The sequence below is a fragment of the Anolis sagrei genome, chromosome 8 (genome assembly GCF_037176765.1).
Source record: "Anolis sagrei isolate rAnoSag1 chromosome 8, rAnoSag1.mat, whole genome shotgun sequence".
Classification (NCBI taxonomy): Eukaryota; Metazoa; Chordata; class Lepidosauria; order Squamata; family Dactyloidae; genus Anolis; species Anolis sagrei.
This window is the reverse complement of record NC_090028.1, coordinates 8,036,624-8,061,916: the sequence shown is the minus strand read 5'-3', so window position 1 is coordinate 8,061,916 and position 25,293 is coordinate 8,036,624. Positions and strand designations below refer to the sequence as shown.

The 25,293-nt window shown below is 43.6% G+C and overlaps 1 protein-coding gene across 1 annotated transcript in view; it reads right to left on the bottom strand.

Moving 5' to 3' along the window:
- Window positions 1–20,015, bottom strand: part of SLC38A8 (solute carrier family 38 member 8) — a 29,980-nt gene extending 9,965 nt beyond the window's left edge. The window contains exons 1-8 of the mRNA XM_067470883.1: window positions 19,827–20,015; window positions 17,534–17,732; window positions 15,674–15,827; window positions 14,295–14,399; window positions 11,825–11,882; window positions 9,699–9,813; window positions 7,506–7,653; window positions 6,529–6,728 (exon numbers count right to left, since the gene is read on the bottom strand). Coding sequence (XP_067326984.1) covers window positions 6,529–6,728; window positions 7,506–7,653; window positions 9,699–9,813; window positions 11,825–11,882; window positions 14,295–14,399; window positions 15,674–15,827; window positions 17,534–17,732; window positions 19,827–20,015 — 1,168 coding nt within the window. The remainder of the gene's footprint in view (window positions 1–6,528; window positions 6,729–7,505; window positions 7,654–9,698; window positions 9,814–11,824; window positions 11,883–14,294; window positions 14,400–15,673; window positions 15,828–17,533; window positions 17,733–19,826) is intronic.
- Between the last annotated feature and the right edge of the window lie 5,278 nt (window positions 20,016–25,293).

Sequence of the window (25,293 nt, the reverse complement as noted above, 5' to 3'; positions counted from 1 at the left end):
ACCCCGGGGACTGGCGTCCCAGCAGACGTTCCTGGTGCCCCCGGCCGGAGCCGGGCGTGGCACAGGGCGTCAGGAATTGCCCCCGGAGCAGCGAGGGCTCCAGGGAGGGCCACCGCGAGCGGAGAACCGGGAGAGGCAACCCCTTCTATACCAACCCAGGAGGGAGGAGCTGAGAATCGAGTTCGGAGGAGAAGCCGGAAACCTCGCATACTTCCTGACTATGGTGAGGGGATATCTAGAAGATAACGCCCTTACCTTCGGGTCAGAGGCAAGCAGGGTGCGAGCAGTGGGTGCAGCACTGAGAGGGGGAGCAGCGGAGTGGTACGTCCAGCTCCACGCCAGGCACGACCCATGTTTGGGATCTGTAAGGCGGTTCCTGGCTGCAATGGAGGCGCGCTTCAGGGATCCGCTCGAGAGAGTCCGGGCGAGGGAAAAGCTGCAGACGATAACCCAAGGACATCGCTCCGTGTCCGAATACGTGGAGGAATTCCGGTTGAGGGCGGAGAAGGTCCCAGAGTGGTCCAACACCACCAAAGTCCAGATATTCAAAGAGGGCCTGCGGAAGGAAATCTTGACCTGGGCGCTGCATCGCGACGACCCGGAGGAGATAGGCGGATGGATTGAGCTGGCCGGCCGCGTCGAGACGACCTTGGCACAGGTCAAGAGGCATCAAGGAGCGGCACCGCAGCAGACGAGAGCGAAGGAGGAGAGTCGGAGGACGGAGAGAGGCACGGTCGGGAAAGCCCCAACCGGAGGGCCCAAGGAGCAGAGGGGCGGTTGTTATGTATGCGGTCGCCTAGGCCATCGGGCCGCCGAGTGCCGACAAAGGAAAGGGGGAGAGTCCCATTTCCCAAAGTTCAAACCGGCTGCAGGGAAGAGAGCGGAGGAGAACCCCCCTTCTAGGGCCCCAGTGGAAGATCTGGTGAGTCACAGCCCAGGAATGCTAGTATTCCCGATCAGGCTAGAAGGGGAGGGGAAGTGGGCCAGCTGCAAAGCTCTCATGGATTGCGGCTGCTCAAGAAACATTATGACCCCAGAGTTAGCAGACGAACTGAAATGTGAGAAAACCCCCTTGCAGAGCCCCATAGCATTCTCGCAGCTAGATGGGTCAGTGGCGGCTGGAGCCCCAGCGCGGTTTGAAGTGGGAGAGGTGAAATGTAAAGTGGGGAGCTGGGAAGGTAGCATAACCTTTGTAGTATCCCCTATGGCTACTTACAATGTAATACTAGGAATGCCATGGTTAAAGGAAGCCAACCCACAGATCAATTGGAGGGAAGGCAGCATGACATTCCAGAGCGAAGAAAGAGGAAGATGTTGCAAGGGGGAAGAAAACACGGTGGATAGGGTGCAGGAAATTCCCCCTGAGTACAGAGACTTTGAGGATGTGTTTGACGAAAAGGAAGCAGACCAGCTTCCCCCTCCTAGGAGGGTCGAAGTAAAGATTGAACTCAATGAGGATGCTAAGTTGCCTAGGAGTAAATTGTACCCTATGTCGGTCAAGGAGATGGAGGAACTGAGAAAGTATATTGAAAAAAACTTAGCCCGAGGGTTTATAAGGCCATCCGAGTCACCCTTGGGAGCCCCAGTGCTGTTTAGGCACAAAAAGGACGGTTCGCTGAGACTGTGCGTGGACTATAGGGGGCTGAATGCAGTGAGCACCACCAACAACTACCCCATGCCACTAACCAAGGACTTACTATCGAGGTTGTCAGAAGCAAGGGTGTTCACGAAAATTGACTTGATCGAGGCCTATCACAAGTTGCGCATAAGGCCTGAGGACAGGTGGAAAACGGCGTTTGCCTGTGCGCTCGGCCATTTTGAATATTTAATTTGTCCATTCGGGCTCAAAGGCTCTGGATCAGCATTTATGCAAATGATTAATGAGGTGTTACATCCATTATTGTATCGCGGGGTGTTTTGCTTTGTGGATGATGTAATTGTGTTTACCCGGGATAGACAATCCCACGTCAAATTGGTGAGAGAGGTACTCCAGAAATTGAGGGAGGCAAAACTGTTTGCAAAGCTATCAAAATGTGAGTTCAATAAGGAACAGATAGACTTCCTGGGGTACCGGATATCCAAGGGAGGGATAGCAATGGATCCGGCAAAGGTGGAGGATGTCAGGGGGTGGAGCCCTCCCCAAACGCGCAAACAGTTGCAGTCATTCCTCGGGTTTGCAAATTTCTACCGGGGGTTCATAGGGGATTTTGCGCAGATAACGTTGCCCTTAACTGAACTGCTCAAAACGAAGGGAAAGGGGGAAACGGTGAAAGTGCGGTCCCCGGGAGCGAAGCTGAACTGGTCAGCAGAGTGCCAAAAGGCTTTTGAAGAATTGAAACGCAGGTTCACTGAGGAACCAGTGTTAATCCACCCCGATTTGACTAAACCCTTCATAATCCATTGTGATGCATCAGATTGGGCTTACGGGGCGGCTCTGATGCAAAGGGATCCAGAAGGGAGGTTGAAACCCTGTGGGTTCATCTCAAAAAAGTTCAGCGAAACCGAACGGAACTGGCCGGTGTGGGAGAAGGAGGCTCTGTCAGTGGTGAGGGCTCTAGAAACGTGGAGGCACCTATTAGAGGGAAGCGGCATCCCCTTTGAAGTGTGGACCGACCATAAAAACTTGCAATACCTCACATCACCCAGGCAATTGTCAGCAAAACAAATAAGATGGGCTCAGTATTTTAGTAGATTTGATTTCAAGCTGCATTTCCAAAAGGGGAAACAAAATGTGGTGGCAGACACGTTGTCGAGAATGCCGGAGGATGAAGGGAGGGGGCAAAGCCCGAAGGGGAGCGTATTCTCAGAACAGCAGTGGGGCATGGCAGTGCAAACACGAGCGCAAACGGAACGCAGCCAGAAGTTGGTGGGGGTTGAGAGCAAAGACGGAGGATGGGAGGAGGAGATAAGGCAGGCATGTAGGGAGGATGAGTGGCTGGAAAGAAATAAGGAAAAGGTGGAATGGAAGGACGGATTGGGATTTGTACATAGGAAGTTATACATCCCAGACAACCTGAGGGAAAGAATGATGATCAGATGCCACGGCAATAAGGGAGCGGGGCACTGGGGAGTAACAAAAACCCTAAAAATGTTAGCACGTCAGTGTTGGTGGCCAGGTATGAGGAATGACACCAAAATGTATGTATCCCGGTGCAATGCGTGTGCACAGAGCAAAGCAACCCCACAAAAACCAACGGGGTTATTGCAAAAGGTCGCAGAACCCTCACAACCGTGGAGGGTAATTGCTATGGACTTTGTGGGCGAACTCCCAGTTAGCCGAGGTCAACGTTACATATGGACAGTAATGGATCTGTTCTCAAAGCAAGCGCATTTCATAGCACTGCCTAAATTACCATCTGCAGAGAAGTTGGCCGAGCTGTTTATCAAACACATCTATAGGTTGCATGGTTGTCCGGATCAAGTGATTAGTGACCGAGGGGTGCAATTTACGGCCCGGTTCTGGGAAGAATTCATGCAGTTAATGGGGGTGGAAAGGACCCTGAGTTCAGCATTCCATCCCATGACCAATGGGGGAGTTGAACGCACGCAACAGACCTTGGGGCTGTTCCTAAGGACATACATAAACCAATGCCAAACCGATTGGGCTGATTTACTCCCGTTTGCAGAAATTGCGTATAATGGAGCATGTCATGCATCCACAGGGAAATCCCCCTTTGAAGTAGTGTACGGCATGGAAGTAACCCCTTTACCCAAACTGCCGAGTTGGGGGGAAGAACTGGGGAGAAGGGAAGGATGGCCGGACAAAATGAAAGCGAACTGGGAGGAGGTGGCGAAATCACTACGAGAGGCCCAACGTAAATATAAACTGTTTGCAGATCGGAAAAGGAGGGAAGGTGATAGGTTGGAGGAGGGGGATTTAGTGTGGCTGAGCACAAAGAACCTCAAGCTAAATGCCCCCTCACGGAAATTGTCTCCCAAATTTATTGGTCCCTTCAGAATTTCTAGCAAAATAAATGAAGTAACCTATACTTTGAAGCTCCCTAAGACATTGGGGAAGGTACATCCGACATTCCATTGTAGTTTGCTAAAGAAATACCAAGGCCCACTAGACAAAGAGGGGACATAATGGTGACGTATGTTTCCCTTCCAGGAAGAAGAAGAGGTGGAGGGGGACGTTATGTCAGGACTCGGTTTCCTGGCCTTGGATGTTGGCGCAAAAAACCGGATTCCTGACATGGAGAACTGATAAGGAATTGCAGCTGGTGGCCTTGGGAGGGACCGTTGGTGGTTTGGCGGGGAATATTGCGCGGGACCATTGTCAGGCGGGAAGAGGGGATTCGAATGTGGGGGAGGGTATATAAGGGTTGACTTGCGTCTGTGTGCCAATCCTGGCTTTCATTGTGTATATGCATCCAGTAGTAAAAGTTTCCTGATTGATTACGGATTGGCGTCCTGTGTCCTTTCTGGGAGCGGCTGCTGTGAGCTTACAGTCACGGGGGTACTGCGTGCCCCATCATCCATGGCAACTTTGGTCCAGATACAACGTTGGTTGGGTTCACAGTGCTCTTTGGATGTTGGTGAACTACGACTCCTATAAATCAAGATCAATTCCCCCAAACATGGTCATGGGGGTACTATGTGCCCCATCATCCATGGCAACTTTGGTCCAGATACAACGTTGGTTGGGTTCACAGTGCTCTTTGGATGTTGGTGAACTACAACTCCTATAAATCAAGATCAATTCCTCCAAACATGGTCACGTGGGTACTGCGTGCCCCATCATCCATGGCAACTTTGGTCCAGATACAACGTTGGTTGGGTTCACAGTGCTCTCCGGATGTAGGTGAACTACGACTCCTATAAATCAAGATCAATTCCCCCAAACATGGTCATGGGGGTACTGCGTGCCCCATCATCCATGGCAACTTTGGTCCAGATACAAAAAGGACCTTGCTTAATGGTCTGTTTCTTTTATTCCTGAGGAAGGCTAGGCCAAGGTTGTTTGGCTAGATTCCAGAAAGTGGGAATTTGGTTTGGAATTATTATCAGAGATTAGTTTCCTGAGATAATCTCCTGTTTGTTAACTCTAGATTTGAACCCAGTACCCATCTAAGAATTGTACATCAAACATAACCAAAAGCTTTTGCGCCATTAACTTACAGAAACCATTACGCATTTGTACCAGAAGAGTTTAAGCCTGTTAAATAAACGTTTTATTATATGAGGGGTATTTTTTAAGTAAGGTCCATTTTGTTGTAGACACTAGTAGTTCGCACGCATACCGCAATGAGTGTGTGCATCGTGTACCGGCATGCCTCGGGAACAACTGTGCTCAGTTTCCGCTCTGTAGCTCACCTGTACGGTTCTGTTCTGTGCTTTAAAAATGTTTAAGACTATCAACTCACCCTCCGCATGTGAAGTTTGCTCAGTGATACGGTTTTTGTCAGCAAGGAACCTGCCTGCTGTAGAAATTCATCAACAGATTTGTGAACTGTACGGTGATACTGTTATGAGTGAAAGCAAAGTGCGTAAGTGGGTACGACAATTCAAAGATGGCCGTGACAATGTCCATGATGAGGACCGCTCCGGTCGCTCTTCTTTGATTACAGTGAACTCTTGGTTATCGGAGCAGGCGGCAAGTTTTTATGAAGAGGGTATTTTAAAATTGGTTCAGAGGTATGATAAGTGTTTGAACAAACTTGGCAACTATGTCGAAAAATAGAGTGAAGTATGTACTTTCTGAAAATAAATTTACTTTTTTGAAATAAACTTTCGTTGTGTACTTATGTTCAAACAGACCTTACTTTAAAAATACCTCTCGTAGTTAACACATTTCAACAGTCTGTGTGTTAATGTCATTGGTATTTAAACCCTCTGAGGAAATAAACACTATAGTAACACAGAAAGGGGTTACTAAGTATCCTCTCCACACATATAACTCAGTCTGAATACTAAATAATAAGGTGGCAGCATACCCAATTGAAGAGGCCTTTTAAAACCCTCACAGTCCAGACGTCATTCAAATATATATTTCCCTGTTTTATCCTCCTGTGATATTCCTTATAAAGGTTGGTAGCTTGTGGGATTCACTATTTCAGAATTCCCTGTTCCTTCTCCCTGCTAAAAGAAGTTCCTTGGTGTGAGGGCTTCATTATAATTGATGGCACAGCAGTGTGATCCTGATTGTGAGATATTAATTATAATTGGTGAAGCAGCGTTGGGATTATTTTTATATCTTTTTCCCTGTCTAATAAATTCAAATTATTTAAAATATTTTCTACTATTCGACCTTCCTGCTATTCATTATACAGGGCATGTCTGATGTTTCTTCTAGTGCTGCAGGATACAGAAATTCTTTGAGAGAACATATTCATCAAATCTTCAAAGGCGGAAAGCTGACTGCGCCTCTGTATTTTGAACTCAGTTTGCAGCAATTAAGCCAAAGAGAGGAAAGTGGGAGGAAGTGAGAGAAACCGGGACATTTTTAAAGCAGCTGAGGGAGTGGGATGGCAGAGGATTAGTGTCCCTGCCAAATCTTCCCACAGAAATATAGACGTGGGTGCATACCTGGGAAAATGAAGATGAAGAAAGCACTGATGCCTCCGATGACACTGATCACTTTGCTGATGTCTGGGACACAGAGCGCAATGATGAGGGTGACCACGACCCAAGCAGTGGTGAGCAGGACCCGCGTCCATTTCTCATTCGGCTCCCTAGTCAGCGCATCGCTGTGCTTGGAGCTCAGGCAGATGTCCTGCAGGACGGACCTTGAAATGCAATCGCAAAAGGGGAGAATGCAAAAAGTCATGGGATGCGTTGGGTAAAGGAAGAGGAGAAAAGGAGAAATCTGGTACGCCCGAGCAAACACTTTCCTTTTCTTAACGTAAAATGTGATACCAGGGGCTTTTAAACAGAGGCTGGATGGCCATCTGTCAGGGGTGATTTGAATGCAATATTCCTGCTTCTTGGCAGGGGGTTGGACTGGATGGCCCATGAGGTCTCTTCCAACTCTTTGATTCTATGATTCTATGAGACACTCGCTGGAACGCCTCAGCAAGCGAGAGTCCAAAAGTGGCAGGTTCAAACCCAGAGCCTCAATCAATGGCTGATACCCAATGAGAGACTCCTCCCTGGGCACACAAAAAACTGGGCGACATGGAAGGCGCTGAACAGACTGCGCTCTGGCACCACGAGATGCAGAGTCAACCTTCAGAAATGGGGCCACAAAGTGGAATCCACAACATGCGAGTGTGGAGAAGCGCAAACCACTGACCACCTGCTGCAATGCACCCTGAGCTCTGCCACATGCAGCATGGAGGACCTTCTTGCGGCAACACCAGAGGCACTCCAAGTGGCCAGATACTGGTCAAAGGACATTTAATCAACTACCAAGCTTGCAAACTCTGTGTCTTTTGTATGTTTGTTTGTTTGTAATACAACTGTTTGGTTGCCTTATTATTATTATTATTATTATTATTATTATTATTATTATTATTAGATGCACTCAAGGTTTTCTGCACCAAGGTAGCACTTCTCAATGTTACCTTCCCAAGAGGAGGACAATGGGGTAGATGGTGATGATGGAGATGCCAAACAACAGCCGGGCGATGATGACCACCACATCGTTTCCTGGGTACGACATGAGGATGTCGGCAGCCACATCGGCACCAAAGGTCAAATAGCCATACAGTCCTGTGGAGGGGAGAGAAAATCGTACCTGTCAGAAATTTGGCAATACAGGCAATCCCCAAGTTGTCGTAGGCTTTCATGGCTGGAATCACTGGGTTGTTGTAGGCTTTTTGGGCTATATGGCCATGTTCTAGAAGCATTCTCTCCTGACGTTTCGCCTGCATCTATGGCAAGCATCCTCAGAGGTTGCGAGGTCTGAAGATGCTCACAACCTCTGAGAATGCTTGCCATAGATGCAGGCGAAACGTCAGGAGAGAATGCTTCTAGAACAACGACCCTGATACTGATGTTTTCACTCCAAGGGAATCTGCTTTGTGTCTGCTGCTAAGGACTTAGTTCATTGCTCACTGTTTCTTTTGGGTCCTTGTAAGAGACTTTAATTTGTGTCTGGATTAAGACTTCCTTGTTTTCTTTTGCAGTTTTTAATTGCATTTGCTTATCCTTTGTGTTTGGTGAAGTAAAACATCTTTCTTTTACTTTCAACATTGTCTAAAGCAGTGCTTCTCAACCTTCCTAACCCCTTAATACAGTTCCTCATGTTGTGGTCACCCCAACCATAAAGTTATTTTTGTTACTACTTCATAACTATAGTTTTGCTACTGTTATGAGTCGTAATGTAAATATCTGATATATGTTTTCATTCACTGGACCAAATTTTGCACAAATACCCGATACGCCCAAATTTTAATCCTAATTTTAAGCCCTGAATTCCCCATGCAGGAGATGCTAGGGCATCTCCCAATTAGCTCAGCGTTTTTAGTAGCTATCCTAGCTGAACGCCGTCTGTGCTCTGTCTCTTTTGTCAATTGGGAGTTGTAGTTGCTGGGATTTATAGTTGACCTACAATCAAAGAGCATTCTGAACTCCACCAGTTGAACCAAACTTGGCACACAGAACTCCCATGACCAACAGAAAATACTGGAAGAGTTTGGTAGGCAATGACCTTGAGTTTTGGAGTTGTAGTTCACCTACATCCAGAGAGCACTGTGAACTCAAACAATGATGGGTCTGGACCAAACTCTACATGAATACTCAATATGCCCAAATGTGAACACTGGTGGAGTTTTGGGAAAATAGAATCTTGACATTTGGGAGTTGTAGTTGCTGGGATTTGTAGTTCACCTACAATCACAGAGCATTCTGAACCCCACCAACGATAGAATTGGGCCAAACCTCCCACACAGAACCTCCATGACCACCAGAGTGGGCCACAGCAACGCATGGCAGGGACAGCTAGTAATATAATAATTGGAACTCTCTGCCCAAAATGTGGTGGAGTCTCCTTAGAATAATAGAATCCTAGAGTTGGAAGAGAACTCATGGGCCATCCAGTCCAACCCCATTCTGCCATGAAGCAGGAAAATCACATTCAAAGCACCCCCAACAGATGGCCATCCAGCCTCTGCTTAAAAGCCTCCAAAGAAGGAGCTTCCACCACACTCCAGGGCAGAGAGTTCCACTGCTGAACAGCTCTCACAGGAAGTTCTTCATGTTCAGATGGAATCTCCTTTCCTATAGTTTGAAGCCGTTGTTCCATTGTGTTCTAGTCTCCAGGGCAGCAGAAAACAAGCTTGCTCCCGCCTCCCTATGACTTCCCCTCACATATTTATACATGGCACTCATCATGTCTCCCCTCAGCCTTCTCTTCTTCATGCTAAACATGCTCAGCTCTTTAAGCCTCTCCTCACAGGGCTTGTTCTCCAGACCCTTGATTATTTTAGTCGCCCTCTTCTGGGCACATTCCAGCTTGTCACCATCTCTCTTGGTGGAGTTTGAGGGAAATAGACCTTGGCATTTGGGAATTGTAGTTTTCTGATGGTCTTTGACAACCCCTCTGGCACCCCCTCGTGACCCTCCCAGGAGTCCCGACCCCAGTTGAGAAATGCTGGTCTAAAGGCTGTTTTTGGAGGGCAACTCAGGACAATAATGCCAAATTCTTAACTTAGTTTGTGCTTTCTTTCTATACATTATAACTGTATTCTCAATTCACTTCTGACACGATAAAAAATACCCATCCCTGGTGATGGCGAAAGCTGGAAAAAACTTACCTGTCAAAGAATAAATAAGAAAGCAGAAGAGCATAGACATCACTGATACCACTACCCAATGGGAGAGCTTCTTGTTGCTCATGCTGCTGTAGATGGCAATGCAGGCTTCATGGCACTGAAACATTAGAAGGTTTGGTGTTCACTGCCAACAGAACCTCTGAAGGTGTCAGTCACAGATACAGCTGAAATGTTAGGAGAGAGTGCTGCTGGAACATAGCCATACAGCCTGAAAACTCACAGCAACCCAGATACCTTTTTTTTAAAAGTATTTGGAAAAACTTTTTAAATTCCCTAAAAATTATGTGGACGAGCAAAACGTTCTGAAACTTGGGATACTTACAGTTGTAAATGCATTCTACAAGTGTTGCAAATTCCATCCTGACAGCCATTTTTTAATTTTTTCAATACTCTGAGGATTTTTGTTTTGGGTCAGGAAACCTCAAAATTTTCAGGGGGTCCCCTGGGTAATGTCCTTGTAGATGGCCAATTCTCTCACACCAGAAGCAACTTGTTCTGAGGCTGAGAGAGTGTGACTCGCCCAAGGTACTTAAAGTGGAAAAAAATCCTAAAAATCAGTGGATGAGCAGATCTTTCTGAAACTTTTCAGGAATTATGGCCTAGTCATATTCTAGCACTGTGGAGAAATTCAACCTCTCGCAGGGGAGGGGGGAGAATAAGACTCTTTACTTGTAATTTTTTTTAAAAAAATCTAAAAAATCAGTGGATGAGCAAAATATTCTGAAACTTGGGAAGCTTACAGATGTAAATGTATCCCATGAGTGTCCCAAGTTTCATCCTGATAGCCATAAAAATGTCAGAGAAATTAGCCTCTAAATTTCACCCACTGCCACCAATGAAACAAAACTAACAAAAGATAACAAAATTTCAGAAATCATCTGAAATTAAACGCACACCCATCAAACTTTTATGAAAAATTTTAGAAATGCAGCAGGGGCATTAAAATGTTGAAATTAAATTCCAAACATCAGATGTCCCCTTAATAACTCTACTCACCATTTGCTCACCGGAGAGAAAACTTTGGAACTGTTTTGTTCCAAGATGCAAGAATTACATAACCAAAGATTTACAGGGATAATTATGCCAAATCAACAGAAAGAAGCCACCAGATGCCTCTACTCATTGATACAACTTTGGCGTGTGCAAACAATTAAAAATGGTTCAAAATTACTTGCAAAACATGGTTTTTAGTAGGGCTGGGCGGTTTCGTTCGTTAATTTCGTAATTCGTTATTAATTCGTTATTTTTTTGATAACGAAGCGATATTGAACCATTCAGGAGCAACTAAAAATCGAAACGAATTTTTCAATTCGTTTCATAATTGTTTCGTAATTGTTTCGAAATCGTTTTGAAATTGTTTTGAAATTGTTTTGAAATCGTTTCATTATTATTTCCGCATGTCTGGTGCAAGTTTTATAGTTGTTGTTTGTTTTATCAGTGAAAAAAATATATAATTATCACACCAACAGTCAACAACAGAGGGAGAGGGAAGCTTCAGAAGTTCCCCCTGTCCCATTTGGAGGTTTTTTTAGCATATTGCGCCGTCGCGTCCGCCATTAACGAATTGATTCGTAATTGTTTCGTAATTGTTTCGTAATTGTTTCGTAATTTCCGAAATGTCGTAAATTTTGAACTTTTTTAAAGGAAAAATTCAGAATTCTTTTAAAAATCGAAACGCAACCCCCCCCCCCAAAAAACGAGTTTAGAAACAAATTTTTCCGTGGTTGCCCAGCCCTAGTTTTTAGTTGTAGTTTTATATGGTTTTTAGCTGTAGTTTTACATGGTTTTTAGCCTTCTCTGCTTAAGTTTCTAAAGTTCTTTTAAACTATCATTAGTGAAAATTTCATTACTATAATGAGACTAACAAAATTTTGTTACTATTTTGTTGCAGTAATTGCACATGCAATCATTACTACCATTGGAGAAACTTCAGGGGTTCCTATTTCCCTCATTTTTAAAGCTATTGGTAGAGTGGTAGAACACATTTACCACTCTTAGGCCACCAAATTTTTGAACATTTCACTTACTCCCATATTTTTGGGGAATTTTGATTTGGGTCAAAACATATACATATAAACACAACAGGAGGAAGAAATTATATCTATTACCTGAAATCCAAAGCAGATGGTTGGTATAACGCTGAACATGGAGGTCCAAGAATAGACCCTGGAATGGAAACATGGTGTGTGAGAGAGAAGCACTTGTCCAACTCATCATAAATAGACAAACAAACAGAGCATGTGTTTATCGACTATATAAAGCAAACAGCACCATATGAGATGAAACATGCTGGTAAGGATTTGCTTCCACAAATCCGATAACTGGAATGAGCAAGCCAACTCAAACACTGTGCTACAATGTCATGTCACACTTCCACGAGTTTGTTTTGACAATGCGTTTTAATTGGCAGCTACAAAAACAATCATGGGTTACATCTATACCGTTGAGCAGTGTGTCTTAACCTTTCTAATGCCACGACCCCTTAATGCACTTCCTCGTGTCGTGGGGACCCCCAATCATAATATTATTTTCATTGCTATTTCATCACTGTAATTTTGCTACTGTTATGAATCGTAATGTAAATATCTGATATGCAGGATGTATTTTCATTCATGGAATGAAATAGTTTTACATTGTTTTTAGCTGTAGTTTTACATGGTTTTGACTGTAGCTTTACGTGGTTTTTAGCTATAGTTTTACATGGTTTTAGCTGTCATTTTACATGGTTTTAGCTGTCATTTTACATGATTTTTAGCTGTAGCTTTACATGGTTTTTAGCTGTAGTTTTACATTGTTTTTAGCTGTCATTTTACATGGTTTCTAGCTGTAGCTTTACATGGTTTTTAGCTGTAATTTTACATGGTTTTTGGCTGTCATTTTACATGGTTTCTAGCTGTAGTTTTACATGGTTTTTAGCTATATTTTTCCGTTGTTTTGCTGTAGTTTTACATTGTTTTTAGCTGTCATTTTACATGGTTTCTAGCTGTAGTTTTACATTGTTTAGCTGTAGTTTCACATGGTTTTTAGCTGTAGTTTTACATGGTTTTAGCTATAGTTTTACATGGTTTTTAGCTGTAGTTTTACATGGTTTTAGCTGTAGCTTTACATGGTTTTAGCTATAGTTTTACATGGTTTTTAGCTGTAGTTTTACATGGTTTTTAGCTATAGTTTTACATGGTTTTAGCTAGAGTTTTCATGGTATTTAGCTGTAGCTTTACATGTTTTTTAGCTGAAGTTTTACATGGGTTTTAGCTATAGTTTTACATGGTTTTTAGTTATAGTTTTACATGGTTTTTAGCTATAGCTTTACATTGTTTTTCGCTGTAGTTTTACATGGTTTTTAGCTGTAATTTTACATGGTTTTAGCTGTAGTTTTACATGGTTTTTAGGTGTAGTTTTACATGATTTTTAGCTGTAGTTTTACATGGTTTTAACTGTAGCTTTACATGGTTTTTAGCTATAGTTTTACATGGTTTTAGCTATAGTTTTACATGGTTTTTAGCTGTAGTTTTACATGGTTTTTAGCTATAGTTTTACAAGGTTTTAGCTAGAGTTTTCATGGTATTTAGCTGTAGCTTTACATGTTTTTTAGCTGAAGTTTTACATGGGTTTTAGCTATAGTTTTACATGGTTTTTAGTTATAGTTTTACATGGTTTTTAGCTATAGCTTTACATTGTTTTTCGCTGTAGTTTTACATGGTTTTTAGCTGTAATTTTACATGGTTTTAGCTGTAGTTTTACATGGTTTTTAGGTGTAGTTTTACATGATTTTTAGCTGTAGTTTTACATGGTTTTAACTGTAGCTTTACATGGTTTTTAGCTATAGTTTTACATGGTTTTAGCTATAGTTTTACATGGTTTTTAGCTATAGTTTTACATGGTTTTAGCTAGAGTTTTCATGGTATTTAGCTGTAGCTTTACATGTTTTTTAGCTGAAGTTTTACATGGGTTTTAGCTATAGTTTTACATGGTTTTTAGTTATAGTTTTACATGGTTTTTAGCTATAGTTTTACATGGTTTTTAGCTATAGCTTTACATTGTTTTTCGCTGTAGTTTTACATGGTTTTTAGCTGTAATTTTACATGGTTTTAGCTGTAGTTTTACATGGTTTTTAGGTGTAGTTTTACATGATTTTTAGCTGTAGTTTTACATGGTTTTTAGGTGTAGTTTTTCATGGTTTTTAGGTGTAATTTTACATGGTTTTAGCTGTAGTTTTACATAGTTTTTAGCTGTAGTTTTACATGGTTTTTAGCCATCTTCTCTGCCAAAGATGCGGGTGCCTCACCAAGCTACAACTCCGGATTTCCATAGCCTTGAGCCGGAGAAATTCAAATGGTGTCAAACTGCATTAATTCCACAGTATAGACACACCCCTGGATGCCAGCTCAGATATAGCATTTTCAGTTTAACAGAATGCGGAGTTATGCATTATAAAAGCATCCAAAAGGAGCCGAACTGAACAACTGTGCTTAGTGGTCAGGTAAAAAACAATGGCACTGCAATAGATTTTACATGAGAGCGATGTAAAGGGGTTTCGGAGCTGCCAGAGAGGGAAGATCCGCTCCAGACAACACTGACCCAGGAGAGAGGTGGTGTTCGTGCAGGACGACGTGATCCGTTCGGAGGTAGTATTTCACGACAATAACAAGCATCAGGTAACACGCTGCCAAGGTGCCCAGAATACTGAAATACATATGAGGAAAGATGACAGATTATGCAAAAAGGAAGGTCAAACTCAATGCCCAGCATTTGAAATGGCATCTTCCTGCATTTCAGGGCCAAAATTGTTAAATTCACCTTAGCTCCACAACAAACAAATACACAGAAATTTCAAGAAGAATGGGAACCCTTTATTGAATTTCTAAAGAACCAAAGGAACATGGCCATAGCAGGATTTGTTGACTAATATAATATTAATAGATATATTTTGCACTATTTATATACTCCATATTCAAGAGACTTTAGATAATTGAGCTATCTGTACTCTTTAATTAGAATACAAATGGTTGCAAGCCTTGTTATTTAGATATTTTATATTATCTATATAATAATTATATATATCTATATAAATAAAAATGTAATGTTCGTTTGTGGGATTAAAAGAACTCAAAAACCACTGGGGGAATTGACAGCAAATTTGGACACGATACACTTAACAATCCAATGTATGTCCTTCACTCAAAAAAAAACAGATTTTGTCATTTGGGAGTTGTAGTTGCTGGGATTTATAGTTCACCTACAATCAAACCTACACCTACATTCTGAACCCCACCAAACCTACACCTACATTCTGAACCCCACCAATGATGGAATGGAACCAAACTTGGCACACAGTTCTCCCATGACCAACAGAAAATACTGGAAGGGTTTGGTAGGCATTGACCTTGAGTTTTGGAGTTGTAGTTCGCCTACCTCCAGAGAGCACTGTGGACTCAAATAATGATGGATCTGGATCAAACTCTACACGAAGACACAATATGCCCAAATGTCAACACTGGTGGAGTTTTGGGGGAAATAGAATCTTGACATTTGGGAGTTGTAGTTTCTGGGATTTATAGTTCACCTACAATCAAAGAGCATTCTGAACTCCACCAACGATAGAATTGGGCCAAACCTCCCACACAGAACCCCCATGTGGGCCACAGCAACGCGTGGCAGGAGATGTCTAGTATTTATATAAATAAAAATGTAATATTAATTTGTGGGATTAACGTAACTCAAAAATCACTGGACGAATTGACACCAAATTTGGACACATTACAAGTATCAGGCCAACGAATGACCATCACTCATAAAAACACCAAAAAACACAGTGGAAGGGACTTAAAAAGCCAAAAAAATAAGAAAATGCATTACAACGCATACGCAAAACCACACACACACACATGCAAACACACGTACACACCAACATTCAGTAAACACAGGACATAGAAATAAGCAAATATCCGTGCTCTTACCTTGTGTACTTCTGGAACCCAATTTCTTTAGGGATGGAAAGAGGGAAGATCACCAGGATGCAAAGGACGGACAAAGTGAAACGATGGTCGATGAACCAATGTTGGTGAGGAAAACCTCCATTCACAGTTTCATTTGGGTAGAAAGTATCACATACTAGAAAGACAAGGACCAGAAAGAAGATATCAATTTGTGCAATCAGCCTAAACTGATTTTGCGACTATTATATGAGGAACACAAAAATACCAATTTTGCCGCCTCCAAGATTGGGGGAGCAACTATTATGCAATGGCAACTATTATATGAAGAACACAAAAATACAAATTTTGCCGCCTCCAAGATTGGGGGAGCGACTATTATGCAATGGCAACTACTATATAAGAAACACAAAAATACCAATTTTGCCACCTCCAAGATTGGCAGGGCAACTATCACGTAGTAGCAACTATTATATGAGGAACACAAAAATATCAATTTTGCCACCTCCAAGATTGGGGGAGCGACTATTACGCAGTGGCAACTATTATATGAGGAACACAAAAATACCAATTTTGCCACCTCCAAAATTAGGGGAGCAACTATTACAGAGTGGCAACTATTATATGAGGAACAAAAAAATACCAATTTTGCCACCTTCAAGATTGGGGGAGCGACTATTACACAGTGGCAACTATTATATGAGGAATACAAAAATACCAATTTTGCCAGCTCCAAGATTGGGGGAGCGACTATTACACGGTGGCAACTATTATATGAGGAATACAAAAATACAAATTTTGCCACCTCCAAGATTGGGGGAGCGACTATTACACAGTGGCAACTATTATATGAGGAACACAAAAATACCAATTTTGCCAGCTCCAAGATTGGGGGAGCGACTATTACGCAGTGGCAACTATTATATGAGGAACACAAAAATACCAATTTTGCCACCTCCAAGATTGGGAGAGTGACTGTTACGCAGTGGCAACTATTATATGAGGAACACAAAAATACCAACTTTGCCACCTCCAAGATTGGGGGAGCAACTATTATGCAGTGGCAACTATTATATGAGGAACTAAAAAATACCAATTTTGCCAGCTCCAAGATTGGGGGAGCGACTATTACGCAGTAGCAACTATTACATGAGGAACACACAAATACCAATTTTGCCAATTCCAAGATTGGGGGAGCAACTATTATATGTGGAACACAAAAATACCAACTTTGCCACCTCCAAGATTGGGAGAGTGACTATTAGGCAGTGGCAACTATTATATGAGGAACACAAAAATACCAACTTTGCCACCTCCAAGATTGGGAGAGTGACTATTAGGCAGTGGCAACTATTATATGAGGAACACAAAAATACCAACTTTGCCACCTCCAAGATTGGGGGAGCGACTATTATGCAGTGGCAACCATTATATAAGGAACACAAAAATACCAGTTTTGCCACCTCCAAGATTGGGGGAGCAACTATTATGCAGTGGCAACTATTATATGAGGAACTAAGAAATACCAATTTTGCCACCTCCAAGATTGGGAGAGTGACTATTAGACAGTGGCAACTATTATATGAGGAACACAAAAATACCAATTTTGCCAATTCCAAGATTGGCGTGGCGACTATTATGTGATGAAGTATGGTATATATGTAACATCAACAAATTTTATGTTTAAACTTGGGTCCCATCAAAAAGATGTACATATACGCAAACAGAGTTATTCCAAAATCTAAAAACAAATCCCAAATGCCAAGCATTTTGGAGAAAGGATACTCAAACTACGTTATTTTAAAAAAAGATGTGTTAGAATATAACGATAACGTTAATAGCGCTTTGTAGGACACCAAGTGCTAATGCTTTCAGTGGACTCACATTTTTCTAACTGGTCCCCCACGACACGGAGAAAAGCCACCGAGATCATGAAGAGGTTCAGGATGAAGCAGACTTCGCAAAGCTTCCCCACGGCTGCCCCACAGATCTCTCTCACGACCCCTTGGTACGTTGTTTGGGTGCTGATGGAAGCTGCATAACCCAGGATGACTAAGCCACTGATGAGGAATACTAAGGAACCCTGGAAAAATAGATAGATAGATAGATAGATAGATAGATAGATAGATAGGGTGAAGGGTAAGAGGAGGAAGGAAGAAATTAAGGGAAGGAGAGAAGGGAGGGGGAAAAGAAAGACAGAGAAAGAAGGAAGGAAGGAAGGAAGGAAGGAAGGAGGATGAAAGAGGAGGAAGGAAGGAAGTGAGGGAAGGATAGCAGAGGAGAAAGGAGGGAAGAAAGGAATGGGCAAGAAAAAAAGGAGAATGGAGGGGGAGAAAGGGAGGGAAGAGAGATTAGATAGATAGATAGATAGATAGATAGATAGATAGATAGATAAGGTGAAGGGAAAGAGGAGAAAGGAAGAAATTAAGGGAAGGAGAGAAGGGAGGGGGAAAGAAAGAGAGAGAAAGGAAGGAAGGAAGGAAAGAAAGAGGAGGAAGGAAGGAAGTGAGGGAAGGATAGCAGAGGAGAAGGGAGGGAAGGAAGGAATGGGCAAGAAAAAAAGGAGAAGGGGGGAGAAAGGGAGGGGGTAGAGAGAGAAAGAAAAAGATAGATAGATAGATAGATAGATAGATAGATAGATAGATAGAGGGAAAGAGGAGGATGAGAGGAGGAAGAGAGGAAATGAAGGAAGGATTGGAGGAGAGAAGGAAGGACGGATAAGAAAAAAAGAAAGGAAGGAAGGAAGGAAAGAGGAGGAAGGAAAGTGGAGAGGAGAAGGGAGGGAGGGAGGAAAAAGGAGGAAGAAAATGTAAGGAAAGGAGTGCAGGAGAGGAGGGAGGGGAAAGAGAGAAAGGGAGAGAAGGAGAAAGGAAAGAGGAGGAAGGAATTGAGAGAAGGAGAGAAGGGAGGGAAGAAGGGGAAAGAAAAAGTAAAGAAACAGCAACAAAGGAAAGAAAGGAGGAAGGAAAGAGGAGGAAGGAAGGAAGTGAAAGAAAAAGAGCAGGGGAGAAGGAAGGGAGGGAAGGGGCAAGAAACAAGGAAAGAAAAATGGAGAGATGGGGAAAGGGAGGGAGGGAAGAGAAAGAAAGAAAGAAAGAAAGAAAGAAAGAAAGAAAGAAAGAAAGAGGGAAGGAAGGAAGGAAGGAAGGAAGGAAGGAAGGAAGGAAGGGAAGGATGGAAGGGAAGGAGGAAGGAAAGAGAGAAGAGGGAGGGAGGAAGAGAAGGATAGAAAGGAGGAAGGACAAACGGGTAGAAGGGAATGGAGGGAGGAACAAAGAGGGAGAGAGGGAAGGGAGGATGAAAAGGTGGAAGTGAAGGAAGGAGGAAGGGAGAAAGAGGGAAAGGAAGGGAGGGAAGGAGTGAGGAAAGAGAGAAGGAAGGAAGGATGAAAGTGAGGAAAGAAAGGATGGAAAGCGAGAGGTAAGGAAGGGAAGGAGGGAGGGAGGTTAGGAGGAAGGAAAGAGAGCAGAAGGAAAGACAAAGGGGAGGGAAGGAAGGAAGGAAGGAAGTAAAGTAGGACGAAAGGGTGGAAGGGAAGAGAGAAGGGAGGGAAGGTAGGAAGGGAGGATGGAATGGGGGGAAGGAAAGAGAGAAGTGAGGGAGGGAAGTAGAGAAGGAAGGAGAGAAGGGTAGAAGGGAATGGAGGGAAGAACAAAGAGGGAGAGAGGGAAGGAAGGATGAAAAGGTGGAAGTGAAGGAAGAAGGGTGGGAGAAAGTGGGAAAGGAAGGGAGGAAGGAAGGATGAAAGTGAGGAAGAGAAGGATGGAAAGGGAAAGGGGAAAGGGAGGGAGGGAAGAGAAAGAAAGAAAGAATGAAAGAAAGAAAGAAAGAAAGAAAGAAAGAGGGAGGGAGGGAGGGAAGGAAGGAAGGAAGGAAGGAAGGAAGGAAGGAAGGAAGGAAGGAAGGAAGGAAGGAAGAGAATGGAGAGGGGGAAAGGAGGGGGGAAGAGAAAGACAGATAGATAGACAGAAAGAAAATGAATCTGTTTTAGGGTGGTGACCATAAGCAAATTTTGTAGGATTGGGTTTCAAGTAAGGAGACATGCTTTTTTTCAAGATCAACACGTTGGGACAAGAAGAGCAGTGCAAACATTTTGGGATTCCCAAATGAGACCCTAAACCGCCATTAAATCAACCTGAAGTATTTCTGGGGAAGTGGAGATCAAGGTCTTACTTACCAACTCCACAAGAATGGCCGGCGTGATCCCTCCGGCCTTATTGAACGCCCAGGGGAAATTCAGGAGCCCGGCTCCGAGGGCGGATTTCAGCATGATGAAGACGGCCGCGGCCGAAGAGAGATGGGGGCTTCCCAGCTCCAAGGGGGGTCTGGATAGCAAGCTGATGCTCTCCCTAGCCAACTCCTCCATATCTGGAAAGAGAAACAGTGTTGACTTGTAAGGTGGAGCAGATCTAAGTTGACTTCAAAGAATGTGTGGCAATGTCTTCTGACCCTTGTTAAGGCCATGCTAGTGGCACAGTAGGTTAAACCGCTGAGCTGCTGAACTTGCTGACCAAAAGTCAACAGTTCAAATCTGGAGAGCAGAGTGAGCTCCCACTGTTAGCCCCAGCTTCTGCCAACCTAGCAGTTCGAAAACGTGCAAATGTGATTAGAGCAATAGGTTACTACTCACTTAGGTGATCCCTCATTGTCCGAGTAGGATAGTCTTCCAAGGTGGGTCTGTGACTGTGGAGCCCTATTCTTGATCGGCATCTTCTCTCACAGTGAGGGCATCAGTTTCCATGTTGAAGGCGGTCTCGGTCGGTGTTGGCTTGACACGTCTTCCTCTTGGCATGTTTCTCTCTTTCGCCCTCCATTTGTGCCTCTTCAAATTCTACAGCACTGCTGGTCACAGCTGACCTCCAGCTGGAGCACTCAAGGGCCAGGGCTTCCCAGTTCTACGTGTCTATGCCAGAGTTTTTAAGGTTGGTTTTGAGCCTGTCTTTAAATCTCTTTTCCTGCCCATCCATTCTTGAGTTCGGAATAGAGCAACTGCTTCGGGAGATGGTGGTCAGCCACCTGGACAATGTGGCCGGTCCAGCAGAGTTGATGGTGGTGACCATCGCTTCAATGCTAGTGGTCTTTGCTTCTTCCATCACGCTGATGTTTGTCCGCTTGTCTTCCCAAGAGATTTGCAGGATTTTCCGGAGACAGCACTGATGGAATCATTTGAGGAGTTGCATGTGACATCTGTAGACAGTCCACGTTTCGCAGGCATATGGCAGGGTTGAGAGGACAATGGCTTTATCAACAAGCACCTTGGTATCCCTATGGATGTCCCAGTCCTCAAATACTCTCTGCTTCATTCGGAAAAAAGCTGCACTTGCAGAGCTCAGGCGATGTTGTATTTCAGAGTCAATGTTGACTTTTGCGTAGAGGTGGCTGCCAAGGTAGTGGAAATGGTCGACATTTTCTAATATTTACACCGTGAAGCTGTATTTCCGACATTGGAGAGGGATTGGTCGGTGACTTCTGGAAGAGGACTTTGGTTTTCTCGATGTTCAATGACAGGCCGGGCTTCTCGTATGCTTCTGCGAAGGTGTTTAGAGTAGCTTGTAGGTCTTCTTCTGAATGTGCACAGACGACATTGTCATCAGCATACTGGAGTTCAGTAACAGATGTTGTTGTAAGATCAATAGGTACCACTCTGGCAGGAAGGTAATGGCGCTCCATGCAGTCATGCCGGCCACATGACCTTGGAGGCGTCTACGGACAACGCCGGTTCTTCGACTTAGAAATGGAGATGAGCACCAACCCCCAGAATCAGACTCAACTAGACTTAATATCAAGGGAAAACCTTTATCTTACCTAGTTCCATCAAGTTAAAGACTTGTTTCTCTCTCCTTAGAAGGGATGCCAAGAAGAATGAGAAGGTGCTCCTATGATTTTGCAAAATGTGCGGGGACTAAACTTGCTCATGGATAACTTCTAACACAAAGCGAAAGGAATGCAAGGGTGTTCTCTCAGAGAGAAGCTCAAGGCATTTCTTTCTTCCCGCTTCATGGCTGCTTGATTCAATTAGCAGGTTGACTCGAAGAGGCTAAAATTAGGCACCAAGTAAGTAGTGGCGGGACTCCAGATTTGGCAGGAAGATGTTTGCAAACAGGGCCTGACCTAGAATCATAGAATCAAAGAGTTGGAAGAGACCTCCTGGGCCATCCAGTCCAACCCCATTCTGCCAAGAAGCAGGGATATTGCATTCAAATCACCCCTGACAGATGGCCATCCAGCCTCTGTTTAAAAGCTTCCAAAGAAGGAGCCTCCACCACACTCTGGGGCAGAGAGTTCCACTGCTGAACAGCTCTCACAGTCAGGAAGTTCTTCCTCATGTTCAGATGGAATCTCCTCTCTTGTAGTTTGAAGCCATTGTTCCGTGTCCTAGTCTCCAGGAAAGCAGAAAACCAGCTTGCTCCCTCCTCCCTGTGGCTTCCTCTCGCATATTTATACATGGCTATCATATCCCCTCTCAGCCTTCTCTTCTTCGGGCTAAACATGCCCAGCTCCTTAAGCCGCTCCTCATAGGGCTTGTTCTCCAGACCTTTTATCATTTTAGTCGCCCTCCTCTGGACACATTCCAGCTTGTCAATATCTCTCTTGAATTGTGGTGCCCAGAACTGGACACAATATTCCAGATATGGTCTAACCAAAACAGAATAGAGGGGTAGCATTACTTCCCTAGATCTAGACACTATGCTGAGCAACGAGATGGCAGGGTCCCATCAGCTGACCGTGCCATTAAAAGCCCCAGTATGAAAACCACAACAGACATTCGAGTTTGGATCTAATGCCATATTTGCCCCAACTCCAAGATTTTGTTCTTTGCCTTCTCCCTAGATCACACTGAAAAGGTCTTTGAGTGAAATTTGCAAATGCTAAGCAAGGGGCTTTGAATGAAATCAACAGCAAAAGAGAAACATAGCCTTTCTCTGTAGAAAAAGAGCACACGGAAGAAAATGTTTTTAAGAAACAAGATGTGACATGTTGAGGTCAGGAGTTGTATTGTGGTTAAGTTCAAAGGTTGTGGTTAAGTGCAGAGTCTACAGGTACAAGAAGGTACTTTCCATCAAAAGATCAAGGGAAGGGGGCTGGAAAGAGAGTACTTTCCATGACAAAAAAAAATGTTCTTGTTTACTTGAGGTTATATATCGGTGGTAAAAAGCCAAGAAGACATGGCAGCCACTTGAAGGGTAGCATCTGCGTTTGCTGCCAGGCTGTCCGTCTTCTTCATGAGGAAACTAAAATAAACCTTGTTTTTTTATCTTTTTGGGACTGTCTACTTCCTTTTGTGCTCCCATGATGTGGACCTAAGAAGACCCAAATTAGGGTCTCTAACGACACTATGTAGCAACATTTGAAAAATGTTCTGTTCCTGATTTGAAAGCATTATTTCCCATTTGTTTTATTTATTTACTAGCTGTACCCGCCACGCATTGCTGTGGCCAACCTTCCCTCCTTCTTTCTCTCCTTTCTTTCTCTCCTTCCTTCCCTCCCTCTTTCCTTCCCTCTTTTTCTTTCTCTTCTTCTTTCTTTCTTCTCTGCCTGTTTCTTTTCTCGCTCCCTTTGCTCTTTGATTCCATCCTTCCTTGTCTCCTTCCTTCCTTCCCTCTTTCTCTCTTTCGTTCCTTCTCTCCTTCCTTCCCTCTTTCACTTATTTCATTCTCTCCCTCCTTTTCGCCTTCCTTCCTCCTCTACCCTTCTTTCTTTCCTTCCTTCTCTCCTTCCCTCCTTCTTTCCCTCTTTTTCTCCTTCCTTTTCTACCCTTCTTTCTTTCCTTCTTTATCCCCTTCCCTCCTTCTCTCCTTCCTTCCTTCTCTACCCTTCTTTCTTTCCTTCTTTATTTCCTTCCCTCCTTCTCTCCTTACTTCCTTCTCTATTCTTCTTTCTTTCCTTCTTTATCTCCTTCCCTCCTTCTCTCTTCCTTCTCTATCCTTCTTTTTTCCTTCCTTCTCTCCTTCCCTCTTTCTCTCCTTCCTTCTTTCCTTCCTTCTCTACCCTTCTTTCTTTCCTTCTTTCTCTTCTTCCTTCCTTCTTTCCCTCTTTCTCTCCCTCCTTCTCTCCTTCCTTCTCTACCTTTCTTTCTTTCTTTCCTTCTCTCCTTCCCTCTTTCTCTCCCTCCTTCTTTCCTTCCTTCCTTCCTTCCTTCCTTCTCTACCCTTCTTTCTTTCCTTCTTTCAATTCTTCCTTCCTTCCTTCTTTCCCTCTTTCTCTCCCTCCTCTCCTTCCTTCTCTACCTTTCTTTCCTTCTCTCCTTCCTTCCTTCTTTCCCTCTTTCCCTCCCTCCTTCTCTCCTTCCTTCCTTCTCTACCTTTCTTACTTTCCTTCCTTCTCTCCTTCCCTCCTTCTTGCCCTCTTTCTCTCCCTCCTTCTCTCCTTCCTTCCTTCTCTACTTTTCTTTCTTTCCTTCCTTCTCTCCTTCCCTCCTTCTTGCCCTCCTTCTCTCCTTCCTTCTCTCCTTCCCTCCTTCTCTCCTTACTTCCTTCTCTATTCTTCTTTCTTTCCTTCTTTATCTCCTTCCCTCCTTCTCTCTTCCTTTATCCTTCTTTTTTTCCTTCCTTCTCTCCTTCCCTCTTTCTCTCCTTCCTTCTTTCCTTCCTTCTCTACCCTTCTTTCTTTCCTTCTTTCTCTTCTTCCTTCCTTCTTTCCCTCTTTCTCTCCCTCCTTCTCTCCTTCCTTCTCTACCTTTCTTTCTTTCTTTCCTTCTCTCCTTCCCTCTTTCTCTCCCTCCTTCTTTCCTTCCTTCCTTCCTTCTCTACCCTTCTTTCTTTCCTTCTTTCTCTTCTTCCTTCCTTCCTTCTTTCCCTCTTTCTCTCCCTCCTCTCCTTCCTTCTCTACCTTTCTTTCCTTCTCTCCTTCCTTCCTTCTTTCCCTCCCCCCTTCTCTCCTTCCTTCCTTCTCTATCTTTCTTACTTTCCTTCCTTCTCTCCTTCCCTCTTTCTTGCCCTCTTTCTCTCCCTCCTTCTCTCCTTCCTTCCTTCTCTACTTTTCTTTCTTTCCTTCCTTCTCTCCTTCCCTCCTTCTTGCCCTCCTTCTCTCCTTCCTTCTCTCCTTCCTTCTCTCCTTCCTTCTTTCTCTACCTTTCTTTCTTTCCTTCTCTCCTTCCCTCCTTCTTTCCCTCTTTCTCTCCTTCCTTCCTTCTCTACCCTTCTTTCTTTCCTTCTTTATCTCCTTTATCTCCTTCCCTCCTTTTCTCTTCCTTCCTTCTCTACCCTTCTTTCTTTCCTTCCTTCCTTCTCTCCTTCCTTCTCAACCCCTAGAGCAGTGGTTCTCAACCTTCCTAATGCCGTGACCCCTTAATACAGTCCCTCATGTTGTGGTGACCCCCAACCATAACATTATTTTTGTTGCTACTTCATAACTGTCATTTTGCTACTGTGATTAATCATAATGTAAATATCTGATATGCAGGATGTATTTTCATTCACTGAATCAAATATGGCACAAACACTTGAAACGCTCAAATTTGAATACTGGTGTTGTAGGGGGGTTGATTTTGTCATTTGGGAGTTATAGTTGCTGGGATTCATAGTTCACCTACAATCAAAGAGCATTCTGAACTCCAAAAATGATGGAATTGAACCAAACTTGGCACACAGAAGTCCCATGAGCAACAGAAAATACTGGAAGGTTTTGGTGAGCATTGACCTTGA